This window comes from Crocodylus siamensis, chromosome 4 (assembly GCF_052110815.1).
Source record: "Crocodylus siamensis isolate JL-2025a chromosome 4, ASM5211081v1, whole genome shotgun sequence".
Classification (NCBI taxonomy): Eukaryota; Metazoa; Chordata; order Crocodylia; family Crocodylidae; genus Crocodylus; species Crocodylus siamensis.
The window spans coordinates 154,938,429-154,956,451 of record NC_143398.1 but is presented as its reverse complement, the minus strand read 5'-3'; the positions used below and the strand labels follow the sequence as shown (position 1 = coordinate 154,956,451).

The 18,023-nt window shown below is 47.5% G+C and overlaps 1 protein-coding gene across 1 annotated transcript; it reads left to right on the top strand.

Moving 5' to 3' along the window:
- Positions 1 to 1,030: 1,030 nt before the first annotated feature.
- On the top strand, positions 1,031 to 3,338 carry HEXIM1 (HEXIM P-TEFb complex subunit 1). Its single transcript, XM_090044310.1, has one exon. It carries the CDS (start codon positions 1,880 to 1,882, stop codon positions 2,906 to 2,908), a length of 1,029 nt encoding a protein of 342 aa, XP_089900436.1. The 5' UTR covers positions 1,031 to 1,879; the 3' UTR covers positions 2,909 to 3,338.
- The last annotated feature ends 14,685 nt before the right edge of the window (positions 3,339 to 18,023 follow it).

Below are 18,023 nucleotides of genomic sequence, written 5' to 3'. Positions count from 1 at the left end.
CCTCTGGCTTTCAGCCTGCAAGCAGGACACCCACCAATGGATTTGGAAACATCTGAAGCCCCGGGTGTGCGTGGAGGATGTTTGCCGTTGGTAGGGCCACTTACGGTTCTGGGCTTTTGGATCTGGAATTAGTTTTGGGTAATTTGGCCTCGGATACAAATTGTATCTATAAAAAAATCCTGCGGCCCTGCTGGAACGCCTTTCCAGACGGCCCCTTGTTCTCAGGGGCAACATAGAGAGAGTTGGGCCTGGGGTGCAAACATCAGAGCTGGTTTGGGACACGAGTTGGGGGTTGGGAGGGGTTACCTGAATCAGGTTTCCATGGTGTTATGAGCAATGATTTAGGGCCAGCCCAGGGGCAGGGGCAACCACTAGGCAGCCTCTGTTATGCGTCTCCCACCCCCACTGTGGCAGGACATTTGCCCACTGGAACTTGGCTTGTTTGCTCCCAGCGGGCACTGCCAGGACCAGGCTGAAAACAGGGGCCACTTGGAGTCACACATCTTTGCTTTTAGCCCTATTTCACAGTTGGGAAAACAGAGGCTCAGAGAGGGGAGGGCTTGACAGGGGCTCGGGAGCGTGTAAAGGGGTGGCGGCAACTGTCAAACACAGGACTCTGGGGTTTGCCCACGCTCGGCACCTCAGGCCCGGCCTCTGCCCAATGCTACGGGGGGGGGGGCCTGAGTGTACTGTCCCTTTAACACGGGACTTGTTTCTCCCCGTGGTTTGTTTACATCTTCGTCCGCACCGATCAAGGGCCGATGAGTTGCATCACTCGACCTACTCCGATATCCTTCCGCCCTCCCGCCCGAATGTCGCTTTGAGCTGCTTCTCTGTGCCTGTCCACGCGGCCACTCCCGCCAACGTAGCTCCGTGATTTCGGGACCAGCCTCGCGCACTCGGCGCAAGCCTCCACTCGGGACACGGGGCCTACGGGACTATTTTTGGATCATACCAATTATTGCCGTGGGGAGGGGGGTTGAGGCCGGGGCGCGGCGTCCAGCCGGGGCGAGGGGCAGCGTGCGCCTACCCACACCTGCCCTTAAGGACGCAGTTGAAGGCCGCTTGGCGTTGCTGGGCGCCCACAACGGGCCGAAGCCCCTGAAACAGATGGACTGATCCAAGTTCCACCTCCTCTCTCATTGGCTTAGCCGCGCATGAACGACGCGTGCTCTAACCAATCAAGAGCTAATCACAGCGAAGACCAATAGGTGGTGCATGGTGCTTGGCTCCGCCCACAGCGCTTGCTGATTGGCCGCAGGAGAGGCTCCGCCGCGCTTCTGGGAGCCGTAGTCGTTCCAGCCGGCGCGAGCTAAGGAATCGATCGGGACGAGAGACCACGCATCCCAGCATGCCCCGGGGCGGCGAACGGCAAGTGAGCTTGCGCGGCGCGGGGCGGAGCCTAGTGCCTCTATATAAGGCGAGGCAGAGGGCTGGGAGCAGCAGTTGAGAGCTGGCGGTGGTAGGAGCGGGCAGCTGAGCTCGAGCTGGGAAGGGAGGGGCCGGGCGCAGGAGCCGGAGGGTGTGATGAACGCGTCAGGTCTCTGCATGGCTCGGCACAGGCGCTGGGCACCTTAAAACCGCTGCAGCTGCCCTCCTCGGGGCGGGACTTGGCGGAATTAACCCCTTCGTGGCTCCGGACACTTTTAACCCCTTGGGGCCTGGAGTGGACGGTTTAACCCCTTGGCGGCTGAAGCGTGTCGGCGGCCCGGCCCGGACGGAGGGACTGATCCGGCCCCAGGCGGAGCTCCCCCGCGCCCCATCTCTCCCCGATGTGCGGGCCTGGGGCCGCTGTTGTGAGGAGCCGAGAAGAGGCGAGCGCCTGCCCCTGAGTCCTCCCCGCGGCGGCAGCAGCGAACTGGAAGAGCCCGGCCCGACCATGGCTGAGCCCGAGTCCGGCCTCGGCCTCGGCCCGGAGCGCTGCGAAACTTCTCCCTCCAAGTGTGCAGGTGGCGCGGGTGGAGAGGAGCCCTTGGCGGAGCCGGCCCCCGCCGCCGCGGGGCTGCGCCAGGACGAGGACAGTAGGTGGCAACCGAGAGAAGCGCAGCAAGAGGAGGAGGAGGAGGAGCAGGGGGTGTGTCCGGGGGCTGAGCAGGCCCCTGCCCCGCCGACCGAGGCGGGCCAGGACTCGCCCTGCCTGGAGGGCGGCGCTGCCGAGGCAGAGGGCGGGGAGAGCCACCCCCAGCCATGCCAGCGGGGCTGTGGTGGGCAGCGCTGCCGAGCTGCTGTGGGAGGTGGGCAGGAGCCTTGGCCCCAGCAGCGCCAGCTGGGCAAGAAGAAGCACCGCCGGCGGCCATCCAAGAAGAAGCGGCACTGGAAGCCTTACTCCAAGCTGAGCTGGGAGGAGAAGCGCAAGTTTGATGAGAAGCAGAGCCTCCGGGCCTCGCGCCTCCGTGCTGAGATGTTTGCCAAGGGGCAGCCCGTGGCACCCTACAACACCACACAGTTTCTCATGGAGGACCATGACCAGGAGGAGCCTGACCTCAAGACTGAGTTCTACCCAAGGCGGGCGGCTGCTAAGTCAGACACCAGCGAGGAGGACTTCATGGAGGAGGGCGCCGACGAGGACGGTGGCAGCGATGGCATGGGTGGGGATGGCAGTGAGTTCCTGCAGCGGGACTTCTCCGAGACCTACGAGCGGTACCATGTGGAGAGCCTGCAGAACATGAGCAAGCAGGAGCTGATCAAGGAGTACCTGGAGCTGGAAAAATGCCTCTCCCGGATGGAGGATGAGAACAACCGGCTGAGGATGGAGAGCAAAAAGTATGGGGGGGACTCGGCCGAGGACACTAGGGTAAGAGACCTGGAGCTGGAACTGGACAGGTTGAGAGCCGAGAACCTGAAGCTGTTGAAAGAGAATGAACTTCACAGACAGCAGGAGACCCCCCTCCCACAGTTCGGGGAGTGAGAGAGACTTGGCTGGGGGGGTGGGGGGAGGAGGACTTTTTACAGTGTTGGAATGTAACATTATATACATATGTGTATATACAAGACAGCGGACCGTTTTTATGATGCATAAACAGAATAAACCACAGCCTTGTATTGTTTTGAAGATATAGCTATAGCTTAGTGTGCGTTCTGTTCTTAATCATGTGCAACGGAGATTTCCCTTCTCCGTTTTTTTTCTTTTAAAATGATTGTGACTGGGGTGGGGGGGGGGTTGATGTGTAAGTAAAACTTGACTCAACTTACGATGCTTTTTTGTGTGTTTTAAACCAAAAAGAGAGAGAATCCCCAGGAGGAAGAAAAATAAAACCCCAGGAAACTGTAAATCAGCCAAATTCTGACAATAAAATCCATTATAGCATTCTAATAAATCTAATTACTTGTAAATATAACAGTTTCAGTGTGATTTTCTAGAGCAAATATTCAAAATATCATTCTCTCACATGGGAATGTATTTTGAATAATGTTTTTTGCTGTATCTGTATCTTAAGTAGTCAAGACTTCAATAGCTGACACTTAACTTGCTAGCAACTGAATCTCAGTAGCCATATCACATGGCTTTTCCCTACAGAGGACAGTCTCCTATTTCTACCTCTAATCCTGCTAAAAGCATTAAAGTGGCTTCACAAACTCATTTAATTTCTGGTAGTCTAAAATACTAATTTTTAATACAAGAGGATGGTACAGGGTGGGTGGAAACAATATATTCTATATTTTGCCACATTGCTTTTTTTATAATAGCAATCCATTACCTACAAGTGACAAAAATGGACTCATGTACACTAATTTAAAAGGGTAGGACTATGGCGTATGAGTGCTATGGGCAGCTTGCCTCCAGTTTAGAAGTGGGCTAGCCATTTAAAAATGTTTGTTCATTTACTAAAGTTGAGCAGCAGCCTTGTATTGGGAGTTCATCAGCAGTAATACAAGCCTGAAGTGGTCAGAGAAAAAGATGGATCACTAAAAGCATGCCATCTTGCAGCTTATTTTTCCAACACCTGGATTGGAATCAAAGCAGGATAAAGTAAAGAGGTACCTGTATTCCTTCTGTCCAACTGTGCAGCCTGTACCCAATATAAAAATCTATTAACTGGTAACTTTATAATGCAAAGTGTGTGCACCACTCTTACCTCATTCTAAAATTTTTGCAATCTTGTAATTGGAGAGGGTCACTCAAAGTATCTCAGAAAAGTGCATGTCTAAAAGAGGTTTTCACCTCAGTCAACCTTACATAGCAGTCCTAAGCTATAGCAAAGCTGTACCTGGCAGCCATTTAAACAGTTTCGTTGTCTTTTTCACAGGTTGTCAATCTTTCACTGGCTTAAAAATAATAGTTGCACTCAAGGTAAATACCTAACCCATGGGTACACTTATGCAGCCCTACCTATTCTGTCTTACAGCAGGCAACTATGGGGTTAGAAATATACAAGAGGAACAAGTTATTGTTCTCAGCTGGGAATGTTTAACAGTATGGGTAGACTGCAGCAGTAATTGAGGTTTCACAAAAAAATAAATAAATAACCCTATACACAACGTAGGAAATTCACAACAGCTGGCCAGGCACAGTCCTGCCTGAAGACATGTATTGACATGAATTCTTAACTTTTGGAATGAAAAACAGGAAAATACTAAAGGTCTGGGTGTTTTTTGGTGAAGCTTTGTCCTATTAGTGCTTTCCTACTGCTATGACATCACTTGGCAGAAGCTGGGGCTGGTGCGCTACAGCTTAGTTGCAGAGAGAAGTATGTGGTTAAGTTGTCACCACAGAGTGTGACAATACTGAGCATCTTTCAAAGAATAAACATAGAGGGCAAAATAGAATATATATTTATTTTAAATCTTACATTATTAAACATGCAACAAGAACATAAGTATGTATTCTATTACACAGTGATTTTGACATTAGGTATGTACAATCTGCCAACACAAAGAGTTAGGAATTTTCTAATACCCAATTAATGTGAAAAATGAAGAAAAATTGTTAGATGCATCAGCAGTAAATATCCTCACTGAAGTGCATTTTCTCGACTTAAACCAGATCACCTTTGCAGATAAGTCTCCTTCCACTAACATAATGTTTGCCATTTATATAATTTGGTGGTAGTCCTGGAAAACATCAAGTCAATTGCAAATGTGTTGGCAAACCCAAGGTAACTAGCAGGGAAATTATTCACATTAAAACAAAAGTAATGTAAACAGGCACAGGGCTTCCTTCATGGCAGAGAGTCAGCTTCCCAACCTACTTTGATTTAATCAGTTATTTCTACTTTGGATTATGCTTGTGTTGGTCTCTAGGGAGTACTTTAGTGGAAAAGTCTTGTAGTAGGATATAAGGCTATGATTTCTTTTTAGATAGTGTGGAGGGACCAGAGTTTTCCACTAAGAAATCTCTTTCAGCTTCCCTCTGTTTAACAGACTCCAGGTATAATCTGCAGCATGTTGGGCAACCCTAGCTGATGTGGCAGGTTGCAAAAATGGAGGCAGTTCCTCTGATAGGGCAAACCTATCATATTAAAGGACTTATGAAATCTGCAACAGATACGACAATAATCAGTCCAAGTTGCAGAATGCTGATTTAACATACTCTATCCAACTCATCCTGCTAAGGAAACAATCTGTCACTCTATGCATCAACTACAGCTTCTTCAAGAAATTATTCTGGACACAGGTAGAGTACATAGTAGTTAAGGTTGGAGGTGACAAGCACCCGACCAGATAATTCTGCCTAGTCTCACATAATCTTTGTAGCCAAAAATGAAAGTTGCTTTGTAAAGAGCAGTACTTAAATGTAGTGGATAAAACACTGATATCTTAATTAGTCCAAAGCAGGAACCTCTCTAGAATGGCCCTTGCCAGCACCGGGTGGACTTCCTCCCTCAAACAAGCATCACATCAGTCTTTCCTGGGCTTTGAGCCACCTATCTTTTAAAGAGGCTCCAAAATCTTCCGTACACGGAGATCAAGGAGACTGCTAAGGAGGAAAAGCTGCATGTCACTGGCATAATACCAGTACCGCAACCAGTGTCATCTAAATATCTAATGGTTGTACAAGAGAGGTAAAGGGTTCTGCCTTGTGAGACTTGGCAGAACAAAGTTCTCCTTTATTATGAGACTTTTGGAGCCTGCTGGAGAGGTATAACTTACTGCCAGTCTGGCTGATCCTGCTAAAAAACAGGCTATGATTGACCAACTTCATCTGTACAGCAGCTGGTTCCAAGTGTTTTAGAAATTGGTTTGTATACGAGTTGTACAGAAGTGGATCTCTTGACTTTGAATGTTCAAAGATGCTTCACTTGTGAGTTGTTTCCACTTGCTGAGAAAAGAACTGTTTAAATATTTTTCACTGTCCTAGGGAGAAGATAAAGACAGCTGAACCCAGAAATACAACATAAAAACAGAAGTGAAAAGATTAGACTATGAAATCCAGTTACAACTGGTGCCTTTTGCAATGTGGATAGAAAGCAGCATACAGCAGGATGTTCAGTCAGTTAAAATGACAGTTGTAATAAATATGCTAAAAGGTAGTTACAGGTTTCCCTAGGTTTATGATGTACATGCATTCCTGGAAAATGGCACGTAACTTGAATTCGCATAAAGAGTACCTACTTTACAATGTAACAAACAGGGATACGTTCCAAGACCTTGACTGTACTGACTCCCAGACCCATTTCTACCACTTTTAAAAGACAATTTTAGTACTCGCCAACAGCAGTCAGTACACAAACACAGGGCACTATCATAATGGGGATGGCAACTACAGAAACAAGTGTCACAGACAACGAGCGAGGAGCACAGATCCACAGAGGAGACTATATTTTGGTGCACGTCACTCCCCCAATGCACTGCACAAAGCAGCTAACTGCAGGCTTCCACCACACCAATCACATGAGTGAATTTACCTTACATGTAACGATTTGGTATAAAAAGGGTCATTGCATAAGTGAATTTGCACATACAGAACCTGCATAAAGTAAGGGAAACCTGTAAACACCACAAATTACAAGATGAAATAAAAGGCTTAATGTTGATAGTAAATTAATTGATCATTTCTGGCATATGGAAGTGAATTTCTAGCAATTTTTTTTCTTTTTAATACAAAGAGAAGGAATTTTGAACAAATGTAGGAAGCACAAGAGAAATAATTCTTCCTGTGCACTGTAACTACAGGAATTAATTTATTAATAAGATGAAATAAAACTGGTGGCAGAGGATAGTCTTTGCAGGTCTTTCTAGGACACATGCCTTGAAATGTTATCTTTACCCTCAGAAAAAAGTGAGAACATCTACTACCATTGATTAAAAATAAAAAAATCTGCACAGGGAAGAGAGATTCTGCACTAGTTTCCTAAAGAGCGGATATGTCTACACATGGTCCTGACTGCAGTTGTTACTGCAAGTACTAAATGACTCCGCAGTAACTGCCATTACTGTGCAGTCCTGGTGGCACATGGGTCATTTCCAACCCTACTGCACAGAAGCGCGTTGCTACTGGCACAGCAGCATAGGCATCAGTTTATGCCTGCTGATGCTACGTCGCAATAGCTTGTCGTGTAGACATGCCCACTGTGTCCTTAAACAAAAGCAGTGAACAAATGTAAGGGAACCAAGAGACAGGCTTATGCACAACAGTTCTTTGGACTGAAAACTATACCAGAAGAACATAATGGGCTCAAGTGGAAACACTAGAGAGAGCCAGCAAGAACACATGTACATTTCTAACGTAACTAGTGTATCTTGAAAGCTGGTCAGCATAATTTTGCTGCTAGATTGTTGATGTTTGCCATAATGGATAGGCTTGGTATTGGAAACAATGCCAAGTCTTATTTATATGTAGTATTTGTACAGTTTTGCTTGATTCCATTAGATACGAATAATAAAAATGGCTATCCAAAGCTCTGGATGCCCTGACACTTGACTTGTTGCAATGTAATACATGGGCACCACTAAGGGAAGATAATAACTTTGTCAACCATAAAAATAACCACCCCCCCAAAAAAAAACAATACAAAAAACTTACTTGATCCCCACTGATATAGGAACACACTCTAACCCCCTTCCAAAAACCCAAACAAACGGCTTTTGCACTGTTTAACAAGTCACTGAATTTGGTCTAGTTCAAAGCGTAGGTTCTAGGGCCCTGAACAGTATGTTCTGGTTTGTACCCTCCCTATTTCTCTTTAAAAATGTAGTCAGATCAGTGCAAACTGCTGTAAGGACACACACAGAAGTTTAAGCCAATCAACTAGGGAGTCTGCACTCAACAAAAATCCTACTTACAATTAAACCAGCACAATTCTGCAAGGAAGATGAGCAACAATCCAGTTTTAAAATGAAGCACAATTAGATTAAACCTGCAATTTAAGGTGAATAGAGTTGATTAAAGTCAGAGTTAAACAGAAAAGGAGTCATAGGCCAAGCCAGTTGCATGCCTAACCAGTTAGAAGTGGTAACTATGATTAAGGAAAGACCAAGCAGTAAAATAGTGATGAGATGTGGGAACAAAATATTCTTAAATCTGACAGCACAGTGATTTAGGCAAGAAATTCTCTGTAGAAAAGTGGTCCTGCTGATTCTGACCTTCCAAGTGCAAGGCTTCTACTTTATAATTGTATGAACTAAGCCTCCACTCCATAGTTTAGAACACAATTTGCACTTAGGCAGTAGCAACTAGGCCTGCATGAAGCAGAAAGCATCTGCTTCAGATTCGGTGATTCAGAGACAGTGATTCGATTTGGTGATTCAAATCATTGTCCTGGTTTGATTCGGCTGAATCCGAAGATATTTGGTGCCGAATCTTATTCGGCCATAGACTATACAGACAGGCAGTGCCAGTGGGAGCAGCCAGACAAGCTCCGGCTTGAGACGGCAACCCCAGGAGAAACTGTGGCTCATCTGGCTGCTCCCCCAGCAGCCGCCCTGCCAGGGCAAGGCAGGCAGTGCTGACAGCCCTGGAAGAAGCCGCGGGGTCTGGGGGAATGATTGGGAGCTGGGGAATCGAACCAGAAACTGGGGGGAAGCCCCTGTTTGTTCCCTCAGCCCCTGATCATTCCCCCCAGCCCCTGCAGCTTCTCCTAGGGCTGCCAGCACTGCCTGCCTCGCCCTGGCAGGGGGCAGCCGGGGAAGCAGCCAGATGAGCTACAGCTTCTCCCAGCGCTGCCAGCTCAAGCTGGGACTCATCCAGCTGCTCCCCCAGCACTGCCTACTACTTACTGCCTGCCTGTAGAGTCCATGGCTGAATCTCCGAATCTCTCCAAATCAATTCAGAGGCTTCCGATTCGACTCAAGAGATTAATGGGTCCCCGATTTGATTCGGATTCAGAGATTCAGCTGCTGAATCGGGCCATATCTCCTCCAAATTGAATTGGCTACCGAAGCTTCGCACAGCCCTAGTAGCAACCAAGGGTTTTGGTGTTTTATAGCTAAACTGTTTCATTACATGGGTAAGCCAGCATTACCACAATGACTAAGTAACCTGCCCAGTCACATGCTCTGTGGAAAAACCAGACTTCCTGACAATATCTTCATATGCTAAATATCAACCTATATGCCTTAGCTACCACTATGCCAGACTATATAGCAAAAGACACCTTCCATGCCTGCATATAGAATCATAGAAAATTAGAGTTGGAAGGGACTTCAGGAGGGTATCTAGCCCAACCCCCCCTGCTCAAAGCAGAACCAGCCCAACTAGATCATTCCAGCCAAGGCTCGTCTACCTGGGACTTAAAAACCTCTAAGGATGGAGATTCCACGACCTCTCTACGTAGCCTAGTCCTATGCTTTGCTCCCCTCCTAGTGAGAGAGTTTTTTCCTAAAAAACTAACCTAAACTTCCCTTGCTGCAACTTGTGACTACTGCTCCTTGTTCTGCCACAGTTCTCTACTCACAGGATTCTGAGCCTGCTTTTGCCTTCTCAAGGCTGCTTGTAAACACTTCCATGCACCATGTACTTGAGACTTGCACATGATGTGGCAACTATTCTCAACAGCTTGACAAATGAAACTAACCACTCAAAAGGTTTTCCCCAGGTTACCTATCACACTGTTTTAAACTACTAGTTGAAAAGTTACCAGTCCACCCATAAAATGCATGGAAACTTTTACCTTTTTCCACACGGAGCACAATGACAGTTGCTCCCTCACTTAACAAACAGCAGGAGAGGACAGGGCATATTAAATGTGATCCTTTGGATTCAGTACATGAAAATTCCCTGGGGAAGTCTGGGCACAGTTTGGTTTAAATGCATGAAATAAAGGATTATATTCCAGGGATTATTTTCCATATACACTGCCTAGAAAATTACATTGTGTAATGGCGGATCTGAAGACTGGAAAAATGGACGTTTTCAAGGAAAACAGAAGTTTAGTGCCATATATTCATGCTAAAAAAATTAAGACTTTCTTCTTAGTTTTGCCTTCATTTGGTTTCTGACACAAGACTAGCTTTTTAATAATTTATGGTATCATGGTAAAATCATATTTAGTAACTTAACAGAAAGACTTTGGGAAAAGCTCAATAACATTTCAGAATAATTTTTTCCAGAGTATTTATTCCCTTTTGGTACAGTATTAAGAAAGAGAATGCAGCAGGAAGTTAACTTTAAGACTACTACTTCTGTGTGTTTACAACCATATTTTGTTAGTGACACAGGTTCAAACCTGCCAACCAGTTACACCAGTGTAAATCTTGAATAAGGCTACTATAATCTGTTAAATATCAGATTTACAAAGGGGTAAAAGCAGCAAATTTGCCTCTCAGTGGACACATCTACACGTCACGCTATGTTAACATAGCAACCGCGTGGGTCTATATGCGATTGCTAGCTATGCCACTGTAGCGTGCACTGCTTGCTTATAGCATGCCGCTATGGCAATGTAGTGAGGAAATCTGAGCATATGCAGCCAATATAGCGCCGTATGGGCAGTTACTGTGCCATGTTTTAGTATTTCCAAAAGGAAGTAGTAAAGCATGGCGCAATAACAATGTCGCCATATGGCAACATGTAGATGCACCCAGTTACAAAGATAATGCACCCCAGGCATCAGGCACGTACTTGAACCTTATACTGATTTTTTTTTGTAAATAACTCTCAGAATGTTTTATAAAGGCGCGGCCATCCCCTCCATTTTTATACCTATAGCAACCAAGAGCTAAAAACCCTTGGGACACCCCAGCATCCCATTCGCAGGATCACTTGACCTCTCTTGCAGGAGAGTACTTTCATTATAAGCAAATAATTTAAGTCCTTTTCTAAAGCAAGCTGTGAGGTATTAAATCAGCTAATATTCCTAAACATAACATAATACAGCTCTCCTGACTTACTTCTGAGGCTAACGGAGTTTTGAGGTAGGTAATTACACAGCAGCGCTTCTCAACCCCATTAGATCCAAGGCAGCCCTTGAAAAATGCCAGCCCTACACTTTCACTTGTTTTTTGACTAGGGAGAAGCAGTGGAGTAGTTTTTCTGTCGCCAAGGACCCAGCCAGGCCACAACACAGCAAAGCTCTTGCAACGCCCCCGATTCCTATGTGAAATCTCTGGGTTTATCTTGTGCATCCTGTGTCTATGTTTGCACACCCTGCAGCGCATCCTGAGCAGGGTCTCACAGCACCCTGGGGGCTTGGCGGCCCTGGCTGGACGCGCTGTTACACAACACAGGTACTGCACCTGTTAGTGTCCTCTGCAGCAACAAAACGTGTTGTCTCCTCTGTTCACTGTCCCTGAGCACTGCGCCCAAACGGCTCCTCTTTGCTCCCAGGCACAGGCTAAAAACAAACGATTTGGTTCAAACCCCAGGGTTTGATTAGTCCGGGATATGAGCTGCATCAAAGAGGGGGACAGGGCAGCCGTTCACACCAGGCGGAGGGGGCAGCGGGGACTGACCCGGGGCAAAGCAAAGCGCTCAGGCGGGTACTTCGCGGGTCTTTCACGCGAGATAACCCGCGGGAGGGGCAAGGCGGCGCTCGCATCCGAATCAACCCGCCCGGCTGTACAGCTAATCCGAATTAAGCACATGCCACTACAGGGGTACCGAACTCAGCGCCCCTCCTGCTGCCAGGCGGCTCGGGCGAGGGGAGGGGAGAGGAGGAAGGAGGAACCTGCGGCCCTGGGGCAGATGCGCGCTCTGGCCGTCACGGCCCGTGCCTCCGCTCCTCCTACGTGGGCTGACCTAGCGGCAGGAGCGAGCCCGCGACAAGGGAAGGTCCCATGACACGAGGAGGAGACCTCAGCCCCCCACGTCCCTCCACCTCGCAGACAGGCCGCAGCCGAGCTGGGCGTAAGCTCCCCTCACAAAATGGCGGCCGCCGCTCCCCCTTCAGGCGCCATGACAGTCCTCAGCGCCGGGAGCGGTGTGTCCAATCAGCTCTCGCCATCGAGGTGATTGACAGCCCCTCCGTCCAATGGCAAGCAGCAGAGCGCGGAAACGGGCGCGATCTGGACGCCCCCGCCGCAGAAGTGTGTGGGAGTTGTGGTCCTGTTGGGCGAGCGTTTGCTCCATGAAACAGAGAGTGGGGCTCGGAGGGAACTACTACTCCCATGGGTGACTACTATTTCCGGGTGGCACTTCTCTTCCCCATAATGAACGAGCCTCAGAGCCGAGTCGAGCTGGGGGAGTTGTACCTGGGAGAGACATGCTGTATGGGCAGCAAATAGGTTAATTACGGTACGAACAGCAGTTCTGCCCTAAGCTGGGCGGCTCAGCGCCTTTGCGTTCTCCTCCTCTGACCCCGGGCTCCTGGAATAAATGCGCACGCAGAATGCAGGGCGGGGTGCAGAGGTTTTCCTTCTGTGGTTTACAGGCCCTGCCCCTGCAGCATCGCCCCGCCCCGTCCGGCCCTCCAGATTGCCAGAGGCCTAGATACATAGCTGCTGTGTCTAGGCGCTGCCCCTGAAGAGCCCCCGGGCCCTGGAGTCACTGCTTAATACCCACAGGCGTGCACAGTACATGAGTGTCCCTTGAGCTTTCCCTCCCCTAATGTTGTGTCTAAATATCTGCAAAAGGCAGTAGCAGGGCCCTGATCCCCCCCTGCAACAGGGGGAGGCATCCCCAGAAAACAGAGGGGTTAGGCTACAACACATGAGTCACACGTGGGAGATTTTGCCTGGCCTTTCACCGCCTGCAAAACAATGAGCAAAGGTCTTCAGAAAATGTGTTTCCCTCCACCAGTGGACTGCCTGCAAGGCATGCAATTCCCCTCCCTTTGCAAGGCCTATAAAAATGCCTTGTCTTGGAAAGCTTGTCTCAACGACTGGTCCTACAAAAGATAGCCCCTAAAAGCCTCTGCTCGCGTAATTTCTGGGCCATTGTGGTGAGGGCATGGCTCTGATGCTGTCCTTTTCAGCAACGGTTGTGTCTGAGGGCAATCTGCATGTGGAATTGCCTAGGCTTGCCTGGCTGCAGCTAGAAACTTTCTTCCTAAACACCCCTTGCCAAATAGGAAGGGTTTATTGAATGGCATTTGCCAAATCCGCCTGTTGTACAGTAATGCTTGCGTGGCTTGCTGTCACCTCCAGCCATTTTTCCCCTTCAAAAGCAAAGGTGTGGTGAGAAATCTCACTGCTGTTCGCGCAGCCAAGACCGTGAAGGCTCCAGATGCAACTCTCAGGGACTGCAAATTGGTCTTTTTCAATAAGAAAAAACTATGATTTTGCATGGTTTGGGGAAATGGGACAATAGGAGGGCTGCTGCTGCTTTGTAAGCCTCCTCCAGTCTTCCCAGCTTATTTGAGAGAGAGACCCCTTCATTTTGGATTCAGGCTTTCAAATCATTCCACGCTGGGAAGGAGAGATTTTTTTTTTTTGGCAGTGATGTATTTAAACAGGACATTTAAAATCTGGTTTTGTGTTGTCGTTCCTCCCCCCAACTCAGAACTGTCACAGCCAGCTGATTTCTGTTTCTGTTGCTCCACAGTGCAACCTGCTGCAGGAAAGGCTGCTGGGATCTTAGGCCCTCCCTTCTGTTGCAGACTTCAGGTGCTTAACTCTTTAATGTCTTTTCCTCCCCCCCAAAATGTTGCCAGTCAGCTTAATGAAAGCTCCCAAATTAAAGTGGGCTTTAGAGAAAAATAAATCTCCCCCACTCCTAGAGGAAATGGACTGGTGCTAAAAGTGCTTGTTTTCTGCCATCTTTTAAGGGCAGCCAGCATGCAGATATTCTGTAGAAGAATACGATTCTTGCTCTCAAGCGTTTATGGTCTCTACCCTGACTCTTTGAGCTGCTCTGTGTGTGTGTGGTTGAGGGGTATGGTGGGGGTAGTCCTGTAGGAAGTAGCCCAGAGGATCAGACACCTCATAGACAACAGAAGCATGTACTGTGACCCTTGCTCCAAGGCATAAATGAGCTAAGTTGTGGTGTGAGTTACCATACTTTCAAAGGGGATATAAAATCTACCCAAAGAAACCTTGTCATACTGTCAAAGGCACTTTTGTAGGACTCCTCTGGAAAGTCTTTGTTGTTACCAGATACACTGTTGCCAGCCCTGATAATCCATGCTCCGAATGGCCTTATTTCCTTATCTGTGGTTTATGATGACTTGTCTGAGATCTGACACTATTGCTGTCAGGACTTCTTGGTGTTTTAATCCTGGCAAATAAGCGTGGCAGGGTAATGACAATATACTTTGGGGGCAGGGGATATTTTTATCCCAACACAGCTTTGTATATTAGTCAGACATTTTCTGTTAAACATTCTTGGCTGTGGTAAACTGGGCAAACTGATTTTGTTTCCCAATTTTTGTGGGCTTTAATTTCCTGAAGTGTTCTTAAAAAAAAAATGCAATTTTAGAAGATTGTGCAGAGCACTAAAAAAGTGGTGACGAATGGTCCAGTTGTGACTGAAACAATGGAGGAGGGCCCAAGTTTTGAAGGTATTTGTCCACCTAAAGAAGTAGGTAGGTGTCTCATGGGATTTTTGAAAAAACTCTCGTCTTCCTTTACAATAGCTATAAAACACCAGTCACACTGTCAGCACTAAATACATGAGATGGGGAAAAATAGCCTACCCTTATAGCCTATTTGCAGGATGGAGACAGGGACTTAACTTTCTCTGGAGTCCACTTAAATGGAAATTTCTATGCATATGAATTGGAGAAATGGTAGTGTGTTGGTGCCCTGCTTCTGAGTTTGCTAAGACCCAACATGACATTGGTTGGTGGTTCTATGGGAACCCCCCTATACTCCTTCCAGGTCAGGAGGTAGCAACAGGCTACTTCCTGAGTGAGAGGCAGTATGACTATCATCATCACTATCAAGCACTGTGCCTGAGCTAATTAGCCTTTCAAGAGAACTAATTAGCCTGTCCACAGCACCATGCTGTGCACTTACATAAACCAGAACTCAACAGTGGTGTGAACTACTTCTGGCTCCAGAAGTCTGAAGAGCACCAAGGACAGTGTCCTGGATTTTTGTTCCTTGAAAATTAATCGCTTTTATCTCCCTGTGTCTTTTAAGTGCCCACATCCCTTTGAAAATCTGGCCTTGGGTGACCTAAGGGATGTGTTCCATCTGTTTTTCACTTCCAAGAATACTTCTCTCAAAGGGAGGGAACCACAGCCCGGACACCCTGGAGAAAAGCTGGAAGACATATGGTATACAACAGTGCTGGGTCACATGAGGCGGCAGCCTGGGTCATAGCATGCCACATTTCGGAGGTACAGAGGGCAGATGTGCATCTCATCGCCTCACTGATGGTGGCAGGGAGCTGGGCGCTTCATGCCCTTTGTGCCTTTGGAAATCTCCCGTTTTCCAAGTTTTCCTCACTCACTAATAAACATCCCTGGAGGATTTCAGGTTGCAAGTGAGAGGCCAAGCCCTATCTTTCCTTGTGAGTATCGCTGGGATCACCGTTTGGGTTCTCTGGGACTGGAGTTTGCTTCATCTTTCTAAGTCCAGAGTATTTGGACTTGATGCAGTAGAAGTGCAGAGGGTTGAAATCTGCCTCAGCCTCTTCCTGGGAAAGGGAAGGCATGCCATTGTGGCTCTTTTGGAGCAAGGACACTTCTTTTTTATCTGTGTGCATAGGGGAAACTAGCATTAAGCCAGAGGGTCTCAAAGTCGTCCATGGGAGTTGGGCACCTTAATCCCAATGAAATTCAACAGGACTTGGTTAGGGCCTTTGAAAATCCAAGCCTCAGTACCCACATAGCATATTATTGCAACCAAATGCCCAGTCCTGTGCAACACTTAAGTCAATGAGTAACTTTACTTGTGGAAGCAGGCTCACTGATTTAGGACTACTCAGCCAGTAACATTACTCCCATGGTTGATGGTTTGTAGATTGGCCTTCGTGGGTGTGTCCTGAACCATGTATCAGTTTGAGGAACAGGCAATGAGCAGTCTGGGAATGATGCTGCTGAGGTGACACTTCTGTCAACACTTCTTAACCAACTTCCACTTTAAGGAAACTGAGGTGGTTTTGCCTGGAATGACAACGTCTAATCATAGGCACTTGTCCTTCAAAGACATAGTTTCCACTGTAGCCTAAGCAACAACAAAAAAGTCAGGGGGGAGAGTCCCACAATGACGTGTTTGAGTGTGGATCGATCCACTGGTTTCATAGATTTCTAGGGTCAGAAGGAACCTGGCAGATCATCAGGTCCAACCCCCTGCTCCAGGCAGGAAAGAGTGCTGGGGTTAAGTAACCCCCGCCAGATGCCTGTCTAATCTCTTCTTGAACACCTCCAACGTAGGGGAAAGCACCACCTCCCTTGGAAGCCCATTCCATATTTCGGCAGCCCTCACTGTAAAGAATTTCCTCCTTATGGTTTTGAGGGACTTGTCCAGTCAGACATCTTCATTTCGAGACAGAAGGATTCCTTGCCTGGGTTACAAAAACATTCTAGATTATTCAACCGGGATTATTCTAATGATTGACTTGGAAAAAATGTAAGTCGTTTTTCACTAGTTAAGCTGTTTGTGTACAGTTTTTCAGCTGCTTGGAAACAAATAGGCCCTGATTCTGCAAAGTATTATACATGTTTTGAACTAGCCACTGTGGTGGACCATGGGCTTTATTCTAATATTTCTGTGCTAACCAAGTTCATGTTGTTATAATGCTGTTGTGTGACTCGGTTTACCTATAATGCTAGCACACAGGGAAAGAAGGGTTAATAGAGCCCCTGCTAAGTGCCAGGGTTGGCTATGTGTGGAATGTGTGGGAAGAGGCAAGTAGGAACTATTGCATCCACATCTTGAATACTTTTGTTAACATATCAACAAAGGTGAGATGGCCTGCACCCAGGAGGCTGGGGGTAGATGAGCATAACAATGGAGAGGGGAGTGTGAACTCAAGGTTTACAAGAGAGTCTGGAGGCATAGACCAACTTGGGAGCTTTGAGGAGCTGGAGAGACTGGGAAGGCAACAGGGGATGCTCTGGGCCAGTTTGGAGTGGCCTGGGGATTGAGAACAGAGGAAATGTTTTACCCTTTGGAGGTGCGGGGAGAGACCCTGTGACTGGGTGGCCTTTGTTCCAATAAATGCCTTGGATAAAGAGGAAAAAGCAATCAGAGCTCATGGATAGAGGTGATATCTTTTATCATCTTGGATAAAGAGGTTGTCTGTTTTGCTGCTTGGACCTTCAGGTTATAGTCAGTCTCTAAGTCCCTCTCAGGAGCAAACCTGGATGCTAGCTCCTTGGGTCAGGGCTATGGAATAGCATAGAAGGTGAGAGATCAAAAGACCAGGTATCTCAGAGTGGAAAGGAGCCTGGGCTTCCTATTTCAACTCTAGGAACCACTCCTGGGCTGGCTTCAGTGGACTTTCTCAGTGACCAGACAAGGAGGGTAGCAGTCCCAAACAAGCACACCCCTGGAATAACAGGGGGACTCTAACAGCCAGGCCACTGAAGTCAATAGGCCTGCCCCTATTGCATCACATACAGGTCCTTGCATCCTCAGAGCTGAAGTCAGTTGATCTTTTGTTTCTTGCCTGCGAGGACAGGGCATTATGTTGGCAATACATTTTGCAACTTTCCAAACTTGACACTACTTTGCAAAAGTACTCCAAGGAATCTAAGAATCTGTAAAGTCCTTCTAGGATTCCTGCTTTAAACTTCTTGCATCTCTATCTTGATTTTCAG